Source organism: Dendrobates tinctorius, unplaced genomic scaffold (genome assembly GCF_039654945.1).
Source record: "Dendrobates tinctorius isolate UK_male_01 unplaced genomic scaffold, ASM3965494v1 ptg000021l, whole genome shotgun sequence".
In the NCBI taxonomy this organism is placed as follows: domain Eukaryota; kingdom Metazoa; phylum Chordata; class Amphibia; order Anura; family Dendrobatidae; genus Dendrobates; species Dendrobates tinctorius.
The window spans coordinates 17683131-17701271 of NW_027361689.1; the positions used below are offsets into that span (position 1 = coordinate 17683131).

The 18141-nt window shown below is 44.5% G+C and overlaps 1 protein-coding gene across 1 annotated transcript; it reads left to right on the forward strand.

Annotated features, from left to right (window-relative positions):
• Positions 1 to 477: 477 nt before the first annotated feature.
• On the forward strand, positions 478 to 2810 carry KCNF1 (potassium voltage-gated channel modifier subfamily F member 1). The gene has a single exon (XM_073568230.1). It carries the CDS (start codon positions 1025 to 1027, stop codon positions 2603 to 2605), a length of 1581 nt encoding a protein of 526 aa, XP_073424331.1. The 5' UTR covers positions 478 to 1024; the 3' UTR covers positions 2606 to 2810.
• The last annotated feature ends 15331 nt before the right edge of the window (positions 2811 to 18141 follow it).

The following is an 18141-nucleotide window of genomic DNA, read 5'->3' on the forward strand; positions in this document are numbered from 1 at the left end:
TCAGACCATCGGTCCGTGTGTAAAAATGTTCATGTGAACTACCATCTAGACGTACAATGGTCCTTGCGCTGTCTGCGTGCTTCCCATTTTGCAAATGGACGTTTAGTACGTTCATCTGAACGAGCCGAAAAGAAGGAATTTACCGTAGATTGTGAGCCCCCCTCCGGGGTCAGGGACAGCTATAATAAACAGATTAACAACACATCAATGCCATACAACCTTACATGATTGTGTTAGTCACAAGCATTTCATCTATGATAAAAAATAATTTGAGTAGTTCGAACCAACAGAAACCTATTTCTGCCCTGACAATGCGATAGTTAAATCTGAATTTTATTTTTTTAAGCTGTGATTGACATTCCCCTTCACATCGATGGTGGCCACGTCTCTGGCTTTACGGACATTTACCCTTTTATCATCTTCCCAAGTCTCCTTCCCTCTTCTCCGCCTCATCCCTCCGTTCCCCTATTCTCTACCCCTCGTTGTCGCTGTTCACATTCCTCAGCTGCCCTATACCTTTCTAGTGCATTTTCTTCTTGCATTATCCGTAATATCACCCATTAATTGGCATGCACAGTGACAAGTGTGTGCAGCTGCCACACTCTCTCCCCAGGAGGGGGAAGCCTGTTTAAAGGGTCGTGACGTCACGCTGGGATTCCTGTCTTCTTCTCCTGCCAGCCTTGGAAAAACCAGTGCAACTTCCCACAGCACAGTGTCCGCTTGTGCCAGGTGGAGCCTTCACATCAGCCTGGAGACTCTGCTCCTGAAAGCTTCAGTGTTTTTTTCAGCTGATGGCTGTGCTTTGGTGAATCAGGGTCTTCCTTCTGCAGGGACCACCTTGTTGCTCATTTGTTATTCTTTTCTTGCATCAATCAGCACAAAGACTGGGAAAGCTGCTCTATCTGGAGATTTATGGATTCACTAAAGAGCAGAGCAGCCTCAAGGGAACGATGGGCACCTACTGAATAAGGAAACCTACATGTTGTAGCTCCTATGCTTTGCTCATAGAACTTTCCTGCATGGCATGCCTTTTGAAGACCAGAGAATCAACATTGATGCTTTCTCACATCCTTCCCTGGTTTGTAGGATTTGGAGAAATACTCTAATACTGTGCAAACTTTTTGTTTGGACCAAAATTGACCAGTTTCAAATCAAAATGATTGGAAGTTCCAGCTCTGAAGATCTGAATGGGAGTGGATCAGACTGCAGCGAGGAGGTAGAGATTATTGTCAATGTTGGGGGTATCAGGCAAATCCTTTATGGTGATATCTTAAGCAGGTATCCAGAAACCAGACTGGCAGAGCTAATGAACTGTATAGCTGGGGGGTATGATGCCATCTTCTCACTGTGCGATGATTATGACCCAGGGCAAAGGGAATTTTACTTTGATAGGGACCCTGATGCTTTCAAGTGTATTATGGAGGTATACTATTATGGAGAGGTGCATATGAAGAAGGGGATATGTCCTATTTGTTTTCAGAATGAAATGGAGTTCTGGAAAGTAGACTTATGTTTTTTGGATGAATGCTGTAAAAGCCACCTAAGTGAGAAAAAGGAGGAATTGGAGGAGATAGCCAGGAGGGTACAGACCATCCTCGATGACCTGGGGGTTGACACAACAGAGAGTAGATGGAGAAGGTTTCAGAAGTATGTCTGGAAGTTCATGGAGAAACCAGAGTCCTCCTTCCCAGCCAGAGTCACAGCAGTTCTGTCATTTCTCTTCATCCTGATCTCCTCCATTGTCATGTGTTTGGGAACTATCCCAGATCTTCAGGTGGAGGACTCTGAGGGGAACCATGTAGAGCACCCTACTCTAGACAACATAGAGACTGCATGTATCATCTGGTTCACCATGGAGTATGTCCTAAGACTCGTGTCATCACCTAACAAGTTACACTTTGCCCTATCCTTTATGAATATTATAGATGTGTTGGCCATCTTGCCTTTTTATGTCAGCCTAATCCTGACACACCTTGGAGCAAGAATGATGGAGCTGACTAATGTCCAGCAAGCAGTCCAGGCATTGAGAATTATGAGGATTGCTAGGATTTTCAAGCTTGCCCGACATTCTTCTGGCCTCCAGACTTTAACCTATGCCTTGAAAAGCAGTTTTAAGGAGTTAGGGCTCCTCTTAATGTATCTTGCTGTTGGCATCTTTGTCTTCTCAGCCCTTGGTTACACAATGGAGCAAAGCCATCCAGAAACTTTGTTCAAAAGCATCCCTCAGTCATTCTGGTGGGCTATCATTACTATGACAACTGTTGGGTATGGGGACATCTACCCTAAAACCACTCTGGGGAAATTGAATGCAGCTACAAGTTTCCTCTGTGGGGTGATAGCCATTGCTCTCCCCATTCACCCCATTATCAACAACTTTGTGAAGTATTACAACAAACAGAGGGTTTTGGAAACTGCTACCAAACATGAACTGGAATTGATGGAACTTCATTCTTCTGGAGGAGATCTCAGAGGCTTCAGAAGTGACACAAGCAGGTCTGAGGATGTGAAGTTGTGGAGTCACCTCAAAGTCTCCCATAGTGACACTTTTATTCCAGCATTGTCTAAGGAAAAACATCACAGGACAAGACTGCAGAGCTGCAAATAATTGGAGAGGACTGGAGTTCAGGACACAATATAAGGACATTGGTGCAAGGAGCAAACTCCTCATCTGTACAGGTCATGTTACAAAGGGGACATATAGATCTATCAGAAAGATAAACTAAAAATCAAGTCAACTGTTTGACATCTCCATGTGTGGCCGTCCTGTGGTATGTACCATGTATAATAAAATGTGCCATGATACAACCTTGTGCTGGAGTCCAGTATAGATCTATGGGATAAAAGCATCTTACAAGCAGCCCCATGTAAATCACCAATAATGTCATAATCTATAAGGATAGATGCAGCTCTGTTACATCTACCGATCTATAAAAAATGTTTTTCCTCTTTTGGTGGGACATGTGTGTCTTAATTCTACATCTTTACATATGATGGGTATTCAGTAACTCCGCAATTTGCATAAAACCAAAATAAAAAAGAATCTTCTGGTAGAGATGACATGTGAGAATTTTGGTCATTGTGAATCATAGGCAGAAAATTTCCAGTAGCATTTTCGCAGGTGCTTAAAAGTTAGGGAAAGGTAACCTAATAGTGATGGTTTTCATACACCAAAAAACATTCTCTCACTATAATGCATGTCTGAGAAACATCTATCTATCTGTCTGTCTGTCTGTCTATCTATCTGTCTATTCATTATCTATCTGTCTATCTATCTCATATCTATATATCTATTCCATATCTATCTGTCTATCTATTCCATATCTATCTATCTATCTCATATCTATCTATCCCATATCTATCTATCCCATATCTATTCCATATCTATCTATCTATCTCATATCTATCTATCCCATATCTATCTGTCTGTCTGTCTGTCTATCTATCTAGTATCTATCTATCTATCTATCATCTATCTATCCATCTATACAAAAAATGGAACAGCACAATACCAATAGGTGGGTACACGTCTCCTCAACAAAGTATCCAATACTTGCCCCAATCCAGACAAAGGAAAAAATGAAGACAGCATTCCAAAATTCAAGTGAAAAAAAAATGTGGTTTATTTCAAACCCACATGTTGTGGCAACATTTCGGCTCACACTGAGCCTTTCTCAAGCCTTTGGAGTGCTGTCTTCATTTTTTCCTCTATCTATCTATCTATCTATCTCCATTGATTCCATGGTGCTGTACATGAGAAGGTGTTACATACAAATTACAGATATCACTTACAGTAAACAAACTTACAATCACAGACTGATACAGAGGGGAGAGGACCCTGCCCTTTCGGGCTTACATGCTACAGGATGGTGGGGAAGGAGACAGTAGGTTGGTGGGTTGCAGCAGTTCCATGTTGGTTGAGGTGATATCACCGGTAGTGGTGAGAGAGAAGGAGGTAGCAGGGTCATTGCAAGCTGTTGGCTTTCTTGAAGAGGTGGGTTTTCAGGCTCCGTCTGAAGGATCCAAATGTGGTTGATAGTCGGACTTGTTGGGTCAAAGAATTCCAGAGAATAGGGGCTATTCGGGAGAAGTCTTGGAGGCGGTTGGGTGAGGAGCGAATAAGTGGGGAGGAGAGAAGGAGGTCTTGGGAGGACCGGAGATTACGTGAGGGAAGGTATCGGGAGATTAGTTCAGAGTCATATGGGGGAGACAGGTTATAGATGGCCTTGTAGGTCAGTATTAGTAATTTGAACTGGATACGCTGAGGAATGGGAGCCAGTGAAGAGATTTGCAGAGGGGAGAAACGGAGGAGTAGCGAGGAGAGAGATGAATTAGTCGGGCGGCAGAGTTAAGGATGGACTGGAGAGGTGCGAGGGTGTTAGCAGGGAGACTACAGAAAAGGATGTTGCAATAGTCTAGGCGGGAGATGATGAGGGCATGCACAAGCATTTTAGTAGATTGAGGGTTGAGGAAGGGACGGATTCTGGAAATATTTTTGAGCTGGAGGCGACAGGAGGTAGAAAGAGCTTGGATGTGCGGTTTGAAGGACAGGGCAGAGTCAAAGGTTACTCCGAGGCAGCGGACTTCTGATACTGGGGAAAGTGTGATGTCATTAATTGTTATAGCTAGGTCGGTAAGAAAGATCTGTGAGATGGAGGAAAGATGATATCTATCTATCTATCTATCTATCTATCTATCTATCTATCTATCTATCTATCTATCTATCTATCTATCCCATATCCATCTATCTATGTATCTCTTATCTATCCCATATTTATCTATCTATCTATCTGTCTGTCTGTTATCTATTTATCTCTCTCATATCTCTCTCATATCTCTCTCATATCTCTCTCATATCTCTCTCGCAGATTTTGGGTGCAATACTTCCTGAATAATGCAATTTTCCAATGCAAAATATAAATGGAAAAAAATCAGGCAGCACTCCAGTTCAAGGAAAAATTATGGACTTTAATCCAGCACCAAGGGTGCAACGTTTCGACCTCACAGCACGGTCTTTGTCAAGCACCAAGACCGTGCTGTGAGGTCGAAACGTTGCACCACTTGGTGCTGGATTAAAGTCCACAATTTTTCCTTGAACTGGAGTGCTGCCTGATTTTTTTTCCATCCATCCATCCATCCTATATCTATCCATCCATCCATCCTATATCTATCCATCCATCTATCTATTTCCTAAATTCAAAAAATTGAAGGCAGCACACCAGTAGGTAAAAATTCAGTTGCAGCTTAATGGCCCACATAGTGCGCTGCCTTCACTTTATTGGATTTATTTCCAAGGTTTGGAACATGCCTGGGAGGCTTTTGAAGCCAACAATCTTTTTTTGTGCTGCTTTTTGTCTTTCTTTTGGCTGTCTGTCTATCTATTACATATTTATCTATCTCCTGTCTACACACACACACAGGTACATTGATGGAGTATCTGAGATACATATGGTATATTTTGTATTTAGGACAAGCGGATATGTTCTTGTAGTTATGTTCCCTGAACAAGGTTTTGTTGCACACTGATGGCTTATCTATTTGTTTGACTACTGTGTATTTCCTTGAAAATTAGACAGGGTCTAATATTAATTTTGCTCAGAGTGATGGGTTAGGGCTTATTTTCAGAGGGTGTCCTATTTTTTTTTCCACGAACAACAATCCAGAGTACTCCTCTTGTACAAGTAATAAAGATATACTGTACTTCTATAATTTTGTTCATGGCTATCATTTGTGAATACGTCATTGACTTGCAGCCACATTTATAGTTAAAAAGTTTCCAGGGTGCCATTGTTGATACTACTGTATACATTACCTATACTGTAGTTACATTTATTTATTTATTTTACACATTTATATAGCACCATTAATTCCACAGTGCTTTACAGACATTATCATCACTGTCCCCATTGGGGCTCACAATCTACACAATCTAGAATCCCTATCAGTATGTCTTTGGAATGTGGGAGGAAACTGGAGACCCCAGAGGAAATCCATACAATGATAATTATATACTGTATATCTGCCGGCGCCTGTGTTCACAGTTGAAAAAAAAAAGTAAAATAGTTATATACACATTCGCATAAAAATAAAAACCCATTATACTCACCTAATGCCAAATCCCCGACACCTTCATCTCCTAGAAATAATAAAAAATAATAAACTACCATTTACTCACCTTTCCGTAATAGTCCAAATAATCTTGAGTGTCCCATGGCGATTTCACGTGTAGAACAGTCACATCAGGAGATGTGACCGCTCTACCTGGCTGCCGGCGATACACTGACAGGAGGTAATCTCTCCCGCAGTATATCACTGAGAGAGTTCACTGGAGTTCATCAGCTTTGGTGCTCTCACTTATGGCACCCCTACATGGGAACTTTCTCACGGCAGCTCAGTGATACACTACAGGAGCGTTTAGCTCCTGTCAGTGTGTCGCCGGCGGTCTTTGAGAGCAGTCACATCAGTGACTGCTCTGAAAGTGATCAGGATCATCATGGGACATTATGGATTATCTTCTCTGTGGACAGGTGATGAATATTGTGGTTTATTATTTTATTTTTCTTGCAAGAGATGGCGTCAGTGGATTAGGCATTCAGTAAGTATGGTTTAATTAAGATTCATTAAAGGTATCTGTCATTATTTCAAATGAAGGACATTATTCTGGGTGTCTGTGTTTTTATACAATATGACTATGGGGTTACTAATAGGTGACAAAGGTGACATCAACCCCTCAAATATGAACCCCACTTGCCACCGCTATAGGGCAAGTGGGAAGAGTGAGGCTAAGCGCCAGATTTGGCGCATCTTATAGATGCGCCTTTTCTGGGGCGACTGAGAGCTGATGTTTTTAGTCTGGAAGGGGCCAATACCCTTGGCCCCATCCTAGGCTATTAATATCAGCCTGCAGTTGTCTGCTTAGTCTTTGCTGGTTAGATTTTATAGGGGGACCCTATGCCAATTTTTTTGTGGGAATGTAATAATTATATCGTGGCACAGCTGTGTTGGTGTTCAAATAGGTCCCCACACCAGAACAATCATAAATAAAATTTGGCACTCAACATCTGAAATATGATGACATTTTTATTGCAGTCAAGGTAGACGTTTTGTTCGTGGATCGACCTTTATCAATACACTGCAATGATCAAATATACAAAGATTGCAACAAACTAGAAGACAGCCACAAATAATTTATGTACAATCGTATGAAAAGACATAATAACACATCATAATTAAACCATTAGTGCAACTTGTGGTGAAGAAAAGATAGAAGGGAAGGGGAACGTACCAGACTGCTCCTGTAGTGTCCGTGTTGGGACCAGTATGACCTATAATAGTATCAATTGTATAATTGGTTAGAGCATCCCTACAATTAATTATAATATTATTTAAACTCACTTTGGGGAAACTTATGGAGAGTTACTCCTGAACTGATGTGAGTAAGATGACAGCCAGTCCTATGTGTCGTCAGGTCACCGTATGTTGGTATTGTATTGCATCATGCCCTTAAATTTACAATGAGATATCTTAAATAATGGTTTAAAAACATAGAATTGTATGTGTTGCTTTAATAAGAAGGACAATAACTCAGACTTGTCAATGTGAAACCAGTGGTAAAAAACCTGTTTCCACAGGTGAGTATGTCTTCAAAGTGAGGTAGAGTGTTGGACAAGCCTACAGGGATAAAAATGGTATACTGAAATACAACAGGTATTGGACAGGTCATCCAATGTGTGTGCACAGATAGGGGCACCTACCGCTGGTGAATGGTGACCAACTGACACTGTCACTGGAGCTGAAAGGTATGACAGGTTACCTATATGAAACAAATTGGTAACCTTAATGGAGTGTATGGAAAGGCCGTCCCAGTATTAGAGAACTAAACAGTGTGTCTTAACGTTGGTGGTGAGGTCATTTGCCAGTGTGAAACGCGGTGTCCACCACTGGTTTGCAGGCGGCAAATGTGGGGAACGCTAGTGAATTATAGTCCGGGGGCGTGCTTAGTGTTCCCGCCGCAACCGGAATTACGTCACCGGAATTGATGTTACTGTGCGTGGCACAATTATTTTGCCGAGCGACTTCCAATCACCGCATGTTTCCTGGGCCTGTGCTGTCCATATCAATTGCTGGAAGATCCTCCTTTGAGGGGTATGGATGCTCCACTGTCACAGGAACTGGTCTGAGGACTCATTGATGAGAAGGCTCCCGAAGTCTTTAAGCACATTCATGCCCAAGGTTACGGTATGATATTTGGCCGCCTCTCCATCTACCAGCACTACTCCTCTTCTCCCTACATCTTTACCGCAAACCACTATGTTCATCCATACCACCCTTGCGACCGAGATGGGTAAGTGGTTAGCTGCCGTGAGCTTAATCACCAGCCCCCATTCTGGCCGCATTGTCTCCGTGAAGTGTCGGCAGAAATATCCCTCAGGCATGGTGGTAACCTGAGAGCCTGTGTCTACTAGGCAACGTACTGCTCGTCCGTTTATCTTGGCCCAGTCCAAGGGACACGTGGAAACGAGGTTGGTGGGACTTTCATTACTCCTTCTCAAATTATTAGTCTCCGGGTGACGCCCCACGAGCTCGGACCCGTCTAGTTTAACAGATGGCGCTGGAAAGGTCAGTTTCGCCGGGGGCACCACCGAGCTATATGGCTTGGTTCTCCACAGTTGTAACACGTGGGAGGTCCTCTTCGCCGGGTGACACTAGTCTCACGTTGAGGAATGGTTTCTCTGGACTCTACAACAGGGGTTTTCTTGGATTCAGCCAATTCTTCACTGATCTGTTTTATCTCCTTTCTCAAGTCTTCCACCCATTGAGGGGAAGCGGCTGTGTTGGCAGCTACCTCCCCGCTCCAAACCTTCCCCCCGGCACTCCCTGCTCCTGCTTGCGCGTGTGCGCCTCACTCCCGACCTCAGAGAAAGTCATGCCTGGCTTTACCCGCATGCGATCTCACAGGGCCTGCTTCATCATCTTGTCATGCAAACCCGTCACCAGCTTGTCTCGCAGAATAACATCAATCGGCCCTACGCCTATGCCATCCTTCCGAGTAATGGCAGTATGGAGTTCCTGCAGGGTATTCATAAACTGTGTCACCATCTCCCCCTCTCTTTGAACCCAGTGGAACAGTCGCATGCGCAGCTCCCCTACGTCAGTGGGGTCCCCATGCGTCTCCTCGAGTATAAGTAGAACTTTGTCCAGGGTATCTCTCGCCTGGGGGGTCTAAGTATAATGGAGTCCCATGCCTCCCCTTCTAGGGCCATCACTGCTATTTCTGCTTCCAGGGCCGACATCATGGGAATGCATCTGTTCTGCTCTGTCCAACTCTACAACATAACATTGTTCCCAGAGAATTTTGGCAAATTATTTAGCATGGCGCCCAGGGAGATGCTAGACTGCTTGGTCTGCCCTCTGCACACTGTTGTGCGACATCCTGCCCACTAAGCCACTTGTAATAACCTGCAGGTGCGGAAGATGTGGCCATGGATCTGAGGCAGATCAAGAGTTAAAGGTTTATTTACAGGGATATTCACTCCTCGCAGGAAGGAGCAACAAGGGGGATAATTGCAACAAGTGCAACAAGTAAACAGTAATACGGTATTTAAGGACATAAATGAAGACAGGAATAAACTTATCAGTCTGTAGAAGGCTTGATTGAAGGGTCTAATTCTCCAATGTTGGCACCATCAACAGCGGTACGTGCAGACTCTCAAGTCTCTGTCCATGATGAAGAAATAGCCTCAGGGGAAAACAACACGATGCTGGGCGGTGAGAGGAGGTCCTGCTCTCACCACTCTTAGCCACAAGTTACACTCAGAACGTGTTACTGCAGGAACGATGCTGTGCCCCTTGGTCAGTCCAGCTACTTCTCTCAGGAGCTCAGGCCTGTAACTGCGTACGCCACGCCTGCACACCCTAGCGACTGTCTCTGTCCTGTCAGGGGAGTCTACTCCGGTCACGGAGGCTGACAGGTCCACTTTCAATCAAAGGGCGCTCACAACGTACTGCCTGTCAGTCTCAGTCCTCAGTCGGAGGGCCCTCACACTTTGGGAATGCGGCGCAGCTGACAACTCTCTCTCCTGCGTGCGCTACTTTTCCGCCCTGACTCTGCTCGGCTTCCTGTGTGCAGCCCCTTTCAACAGGTCACCGCCCCCTGCTGTCACATGGAAAGGTCGGTCCAGGTCCAATAACCTTCCCCAGGAAACACTGCTACCTGCCCAGGTGGCTCTGGACACCGAGCAGGAGAGGTAACCCCATTTAAGGTCCTCCTTCTCTTCACTCCCTTACATGTGTTTCTATCAAAATCCTTTCTTTGGGGTGGAGGGAGTGGGTGGCTTCTAATGGAAACCCTGTCAGGCTGCTCAGCATTAGAGTACTGCATATGTGTGAACCAGGCCTTAGAATATATTGTCACCCATATTTGTATAAGGCTTAGATGGTGCCTCACTCCAGACAGACCGAGCATCATACATCACAACACTAATAATAGAAATATTTATTATGAATACTGTGGAGTTGTACTTACACTCAATTTCTCTAGTTCGGAGACCTCCCAACAACTAGCTCCCTATGAAATACAGGACCATGGAAAACCGCAAAAATGACTTCTGCTAGAGATACTCTTGGAAATAAATATTACTTATATATACAAAAGAATGGCAGAGTAAAATAGTAGCTCAGTGAACAAGTTTGATTCTTTGTCACTCGTTATAGTAAGGTTTTATTACGTATTTGTATCTAATCACTGTACCTTAATCTCTCCTTTATGATCTGTGTTCTTCCTCCCCACTGTTATATTATGATTTTTTTTTTTATGAGATGATATTCATTTTTCCATCGGGCACCAAGAACATGGAGATAAGTTGGTAACCTAGAGCCTTTTTCAACAACTCCAGTTGTGGCAGAATTCTAGCCAGAAGTAGATTACCAGTTATTTTGAATATAATCTACATTTTTGTAGATTTTAGGTTTATTGTCCACTTTCATTTGAAAACCTTATACTCAGGAAACTGTAGCATTAGGGGCGTACAATCTATGCACTTGCACAGAGCGCACTAAAAGGAGAAGAAAGCAATTCAATATCGATGTGCACACCTGTACTGTATATAATATGAAATATTTTTTTATTGAAAACCAGAAAATCAATACTCCATTAAAACAATTAAAATAAAAAAAATCCACACCATTGACCATAAATATGCATGTACAATATTTACAAAAAAGTAAATAAATCTCATATACAAATATGGGTGACAATATATTCAGGAATAAATCCCTAAGTGTATGAGAAATATGCAGGATACTAAGCCTTTCATGACATGTGATGTAAAATTACGTCAGGTATCGTGTCCTTGTCGTCAATGCAGGCTCACACGCCGAGCCTGCATCTTTCCCATCACATGACGGCTGATCTAATCAGCTATCATGTGTCTTTAATAGGTGTGTGTAGAGTGGATCTTGTGGCTGTAAACCTTTTAAATCCCTCTGTCAATCTCTGACAGCTGTATTTAACACACACCAGCAGGAGGACGCGTCATTCCACGTTCCTATCGGCACTCCCATGACGTCATCACTAGGCACCAATGAGTTGTCATGACTGTCGGGGCCCTGCTGAAGACCCCCATGCCCGTCGATACTCCTGTGAAAGCCAACCCATAGCTGGTGTTCATTGGAGAGACAGTGTGGTGATTTTAGCTATACATAGCTGTACTGATACACTGCTCTGTATATTTCAAACAAGAGGATGATTGCAGCTTCAAGTCCCATAAGAAGACTATTAAATACAGTAAAAGTGAAAAAAAGGTTAAAAAACACATGTTTAAATCACATATTTTTGCCCCATTAATATAAGACAATAGAAAAGTAAAAAATACACATATTTGGTATAGCTGCTTTCATAAAAGTCCAATCTATAAAAATATAAAATCAATTAATCTAATCAGAAAACAGCTTCGGCTCAGGATGCAAAAAATAAGCCCTCCCACAGCACCAGATCTCAAAAAAAGGAAACATTACAGGTTTCAGAAAATGGCAACGATCAAAATTTTCTTTTTTTTTTACAAATATACAATTTATTTTTCACCACTTAAATAAAAAAAACTATATATGCTTTGTATTTGCGTACTCATACTGACCTGGAGAATCATATTGTGGGATCAACTTTGCTTTATAATGAACATGGTAAATAAAGAACCAAAATAACTTTTGTTAAATTGCATTTTTTTTTTGCAATTTGAATGCACTTGGATTTTTTTCCCATTCAAAAGTACAACCAGTCCCGCCAAAACAAGCCTTCATACAGCTTTGTTGACACAATATATAGCCCATAAATAAAGAAATATGATATAATGGTTAGAGATAAACTTAGGCAGCTATATAATACATTGCTCAAAAAATAAAGGGAAAACTTAATCAAAAGTAAAGTAAGGGTACCGTTACACTAAGCGACGCACCAGCTATCCCGACAAGGATACGACCTGGTAAGGATCGCTGGAGCGTCACTACATGATCGCTAGTAAGCTGTCAAACAGGCAGATCTACTCAACGACGCAGCAAAGATCCGGCGATCCGTATAACGACCCCGGCGGCCGTTGGGACCTTGTCACACAGCAGCTGTTCAGACGACTCCCACCTGCGTCGCTGAGTTCTGAGTCGCCAACGAGGTCGCTCGTTGGCGTCAAACACAGCGATGCATGCTGGCCAACGGAACACCAGCTATCAAAAAATGGCCCAGGACATTCGAGCACGATCAGCAACATCGCAGCGGGTGCCCGGTCGCCGCTATGTGTCACACGTAGTGAGATCGCTGGCGAGATCGCTGTTGCGTCACAAAATCGGTGATGTTACAGCGATTTTGCTAACGATCTCGTTATGTGAGACGGGGCGTTAAGTCCAATTCAATCACTCTTCTGTGAGGTTAACCTGTCCAGTTATGAAGCAACACCGATTGTGAATCAATTTCTCCTGCTGTTGTGCAACTGGAACAGACAACAGGTAGAAATGATAGGCAATTAGCAAGATAACTCCAAAAAGGAAGGGTACTGTACGGGGTGACAACAGACCATTTCTCTGTTGTCATCCTTTTTTACTGTTGTTTTTGTCAGTTTTGCATTTTGTCATTGCTCTCACCCGAGAGGTACAGTAGCATGAGGCGGTGTCTACAACCCACAGAAATTGCTCAGGTAGTGCAGCTCATCCAGGATGGCACATTAATGTGAACTGTGGCAACAAGGGTAGCTGTGTTCGTCAGCACAGTGTCCAGAGTATGGATCACATACCACGAGACAGGCCAGTTCACAGCCCTCCATGTGCTAGCCAGAGGTACTCTGACTGCCATTAGGTACTGGGATGAGATCCTCAGACCCATTGTGAAACTACAATTAGGTCCATATATATTTTGACATAGACAACATTTTTCTTATTTTGGTTCTAGACATTACCACAATTAATTTTAAACAAAACAATTCAGATGCAGTTGAAGTTCAGACTTTCAGCTTTCATTTGAGGGTATCCACATTAAAATTGGATGAAGGGTTCAGGAGTTTCAGCTCCTTAACATGTGCCACCCTGTTTTTAAAGGGACCAAAAGTAATTGGACAGATTAAATAATTGTAAATAAAATGTTAATTTTTAGTACTTGGTTGAAAACCCTTTGTTGGCAATGACTACCTGAAGTCTTGAACTCAAGGACTGTTAGGCGTCAGGTTTCTGCGTCTGCTCTGCAGGAATCCAGAGCCTCACATTCTGCGGTCTCCTGCTGTCTATCTACTGCAGAGAAGATTACTTTGCAGCAGACCACTCCAGAGACTAAGTTCCTCTGTGCTCATACTGGGCATGCTCATGAGACGATCTCCCATTGGAGATCGGGAGTCATGTGCCCAGGTCCTGCTCCAGATCTCATTGGTCCATCTTGGAGATCTGAAAGGTCCCGCAAGGCTATAAAAAGTGTGCATGACCGTTTGGCCATGCGCTAGTATAGACTATACTTGCTATGTGTGAATGGTGACGGATGTATGATTCTGGTGACTGACTTATTAAGAAACCCCTTCCCTCTGATATTACACATGTGGATAGGGAATTAGTTCAGCAGTCAGCGCCAGTCAGTGGCAAGCCTTAGGCCACTGTGCACACTGCACCTCTGCGCTAGCGTCCGACATTGCGCCTGCTTTCTAGCTGTGTCGTCCTGCGGCAGTGTCCTACGCCGCGCTGCAGTTGCAGCCCTTCTTGGCGCTCGCAGTAGTGACGCCGCACACATGGTAGGTCTAGACGGACGCAGCTCCTCTGTCTTAGGTCCTGTGACCTGATACCGTGTGTGCATTTACCTGAGGCCAGTGATACTAACAGGCTCAGTGTTTTTGTATGTTTATGTTGCTGCGCCTCTGTGTGTGAACAGAGCCTGCTTTGCGCACTTCGGGTGAAGTCTAACCCGTGCGCATTATACCGCCATATTGCTTGTCTGTCATTACCTAGCAGCGGTGTAACATCTACTGCATGGTGGACCCCGAGCAGCGAACGCACTTTATTATTTATTTTTATTTAGTGCGTTCCGCCGTTCCTAACATTTTACTAGCGCCAGGGTCTGGCTAGTGATGGCAGAACAGCAGCAACTCTTACTGTATATTCGGCAGCTAGAGGGCCGGTTGGCTACTCTTGAGAGTGCTATCTCAGCTGCGAAATCCACTGAAGCTGCTGTACAGGCAATCTCAGACGCGGTTTCACGTATGTCCAGGTTCTCCCACGCGCAGACAGTTACCCGCCTCCCGTTGACCGATAAATTTTCTGGCGATGGCGCCTCCTGTAGGGGTTTCGTCAGCCAGTGCACTATCCAGCTGGAGTTATTGGCTGCGTGATTCCCTATGGAACGGGCTAAGGTGGGGTTTATTGTTTCCCTTCTGTCGGGCAAGGCATTGAAGTGGGCTACGCCACTATGGGAGCATGGTGACCCAGAGGTTCAGACCGCTGCTCAGTTTTTAACAGCTATTAAGCAGGTCTTCCTGGGACCACGGGTCACGCACGACACCTCTCTTCAGCTACTTGCTTTGATTCAGAGATCCCTCTTGGTTAGTCAGTATGCCGTTCGTTTTCGCACACTGGCTTCTGAGCTGGAGTGGTCTAACAAATCTCTCATCCCTGTGTTTTGGAGAGGTTTGTTGGAGCATGTTAAGGATGCTCTCTCTACCAGAGAGGTTCCTGCAAGTTTGGAAGAGCTGATTGCCATTTCCACCAGCATTGATCTCCGTTTTTCGGAGCGCGGCCTGGAGCATGCTCAATCCAAACGGAAGGTTACCTCGGCTCCCAACTTGTTTGAGCCTCTGAAACCACCCGAGCCAGAGACTCCACTCCCAGAGCCCATGGAGGTGTCTCGTGCCGTTCTCGAGGCGCGTCCGGACAAAACTCCATTTGCGGTTACAATTGTCAACACGCTGTTCCCCAGGATAACGGGGCCCCGCAGTGGCCAAACTCTGTGCCGCCGGGCAAGACCTTTGTCTCCCCTCGCCTTCGGCCGAAGGTTCTCACGTGGGCACACGCGTCCAGGGAGGGTGGTCACTGTGGCTACATGCAGACCACAAAACTCCTGGCAGGGTCTTATTGGTGGCCGCACAGGGCTCAGGACATTAAAAAATATGTTCAGGCCTGTGTCTCATGTGCTCGGGTTAGCCTCCTTAAACAGAGAGTGGAGAAATCCGCCGATACACCACGGCGTTCCACTTCAACTTATGCTCCGGGAGGTTTTGCCGCTCCGTTGTCTCCCACGTGTCCCTTCTTAAACCTGGCGATCTTGCCGCCTCTGATACCTTCCACGTGTCCCGGTTTTCCGTGTCACCTACCGGGACATCAGACTTGCCTTCGGACGAGTCTGAGGCCTATGCCTCTGATGGGCACAAGGTGGTGGATTGGAAGGCTCAGAAGGGAGGGGGCCCTAGGAGGGGGGGTAATGTTAGGTGTCAGGTTTCTGCGTCTGCTCCGCAGGAATCCAGAGCCTCACATTCTGCGGTCTCCTGCTGTCTATCTACTGCAGAGAAGATTACTTTGCAGCAGACCGCTCCAGAGACTAAGTTCCTCTGTGCTCATACTGGGCTTGCTCATGAGACAATCTCCCATTGGAGATCGGGAGTCATGTGCCCAGGTCCTGCTCCAGATCTCATTGGTCCATCTCGGAGATCTGAAAGGTCCCGCACGGCTATAAAAGGTGCGCAAGACTGTTCGGCCATGCGCTAGTATAGACTATATTGCTATGTGTGAATGGTGACTGATGTATGATTCTGGTGACTGACTTATTAAGAAACCCCTTCCCTCTGATATTACGCATGTGGATAGGGAATTAGTTGAGCAGTCAGCACCAGTCAGTGGCAAGCCTTAGGCCACTGTGCACACCGCACCTTTGCGCTAGCGTCCGACATTGCGCCTGCTTTGTAGCTGTGTTGTCCTGCGGCAGTATCCTATGCCACGCTGCAGTTGCAGCCCTTCTTGGCGCTCGCAGTAGAGACCCCGCACACACGGTATGTCTAGACGGACGCAACTCCTCTGTCTTAGGTCCTGCTCCTGTGACCTGATACCGTGTGTGCATTTACCTGAGGCCTGTGATATTAACAGGCTCAGTGTTTTTGTATGTTTATTTTGTGGCATCTCTGTGTGTGAACAGAGCCCGCTTTGCGCACTTCGGGTGAAGTCTAACCTGTGCGCATTATACCGCCATATTGCTTGTCTGTCATTACCTAGCAGCGATGTAACATCTACTGCACGGTGGACCCCGAGCGGCGAACGCACTTTATTATTTATTTTTATTTAGTGCGTTCCGCCGTTCCTAACATGGACATCACCAGACACTGTGTTTCCTCCTTTTTGATGCTCTGCCAGGCCTTCACTGCGGTGGTTTTCAGTTGCTGTTTGTTTGTGGGCCTTTCTGTCTGAAGTTTAGTCTTTATCAAGTGAAATGCATGCTCAATTGGGTTGAGATCAGGTAACTGACTTGGCCATTCAAAAATATTCCACTTCTTTGCTTTAATAAACTCCTGGGTTACTTTGGTCGTCGTTTCATACTACAGATGGACAATGACCCAAAACAAAGCCAATCAGTTTGGCTGCATATGGCTGGATCTGAGCACACAGTATGGCTCTGAATACCTCAGAATTCATTCGGCTGCTTCTGTCCTGTGTCACATCATCAATAAACACTAGTGACCCAGTGCCACTGGCAGCCATGCAAGCCCAAGCCATCACACTGCCTCTGCCATGTTTAACAGATGATGTGGTATGCTTTGGATCATGAGCTGTACCACGCCTTTGCCATACTTTTCTCTTTCCATCATTCTGGTAGAGGTTGATCTTAGTTTCATCTGTCCAAAGAATGTTCTTCCAGAACTGTGCTGGCTTTTTTAGATGTTTTTTAGCAAAGTCCAGTCTAGCCTTTTGATTCTTGATTCTTATGAGTGGCTTGCACCGTGCAGTGAACCCTCTGTATTTACTTTCATGCAGTCTTCTCTTTATGGTAGATTTGGATATTGATACGCCTACCTCCTGGACAGTGTTGTTCACTTGGTTGGCTGTTGTGAAGGGGTTTCTCTTCACCATGTAGATTATTCTGCGATCATCCACCACTGTTGTCTTCCGTGGGCGCCCAGGTCTTTTTGCATTGATGAGTTCACCAGTGCTTTCTTTCTTTCTCAGGATGTACCAAACTGTAGATTTTGCCACTCCTAATGTTGTAGCAATTTCTCGGATAGGTTTTTTTCTGTTTTTGCAGCTTAAGGATGGCTTGTTTCACTTGCATGGAGAGCTCCTTTGACCAAATGTTTCCTTCACAGCAAAAAGTTCCAAATGCAAGCACCACACCTCAAATCAACTCAAGGCCTTTTATCTGATTAATTGAGAATGACTTAACGAAGGGATTGCCCACACCTGTCCATGAAATAGCCTTGGAGTCAATTGTCAAAATACTTTTGGTCCCTTTAAAAACAGGGTTGCACATGTTAAGGAGCTGAAACTCCTAAACCCTTCATCCTATTTTAATGTGGATACCCTCAAATGAAAGCTGAAAGTCTGAACTTCAACTGCATCTGAATTGTTTTGTTTAAAATTCATTGTGGTAATGTCTAGAACCAAAATTAGAAAAATGTTGTCTGTGTCCAAATATATATGGACCTA

Bases quoted from the DNA above. Each gene is read 5' to 3' on its own strand.
- KCNF1 (XM_073568230.1), top strand. From the start codon at position 1,025: ATGCCTTTTGAAGACCAGAGAATCAACATTGATGCTTTCTCACATCCT.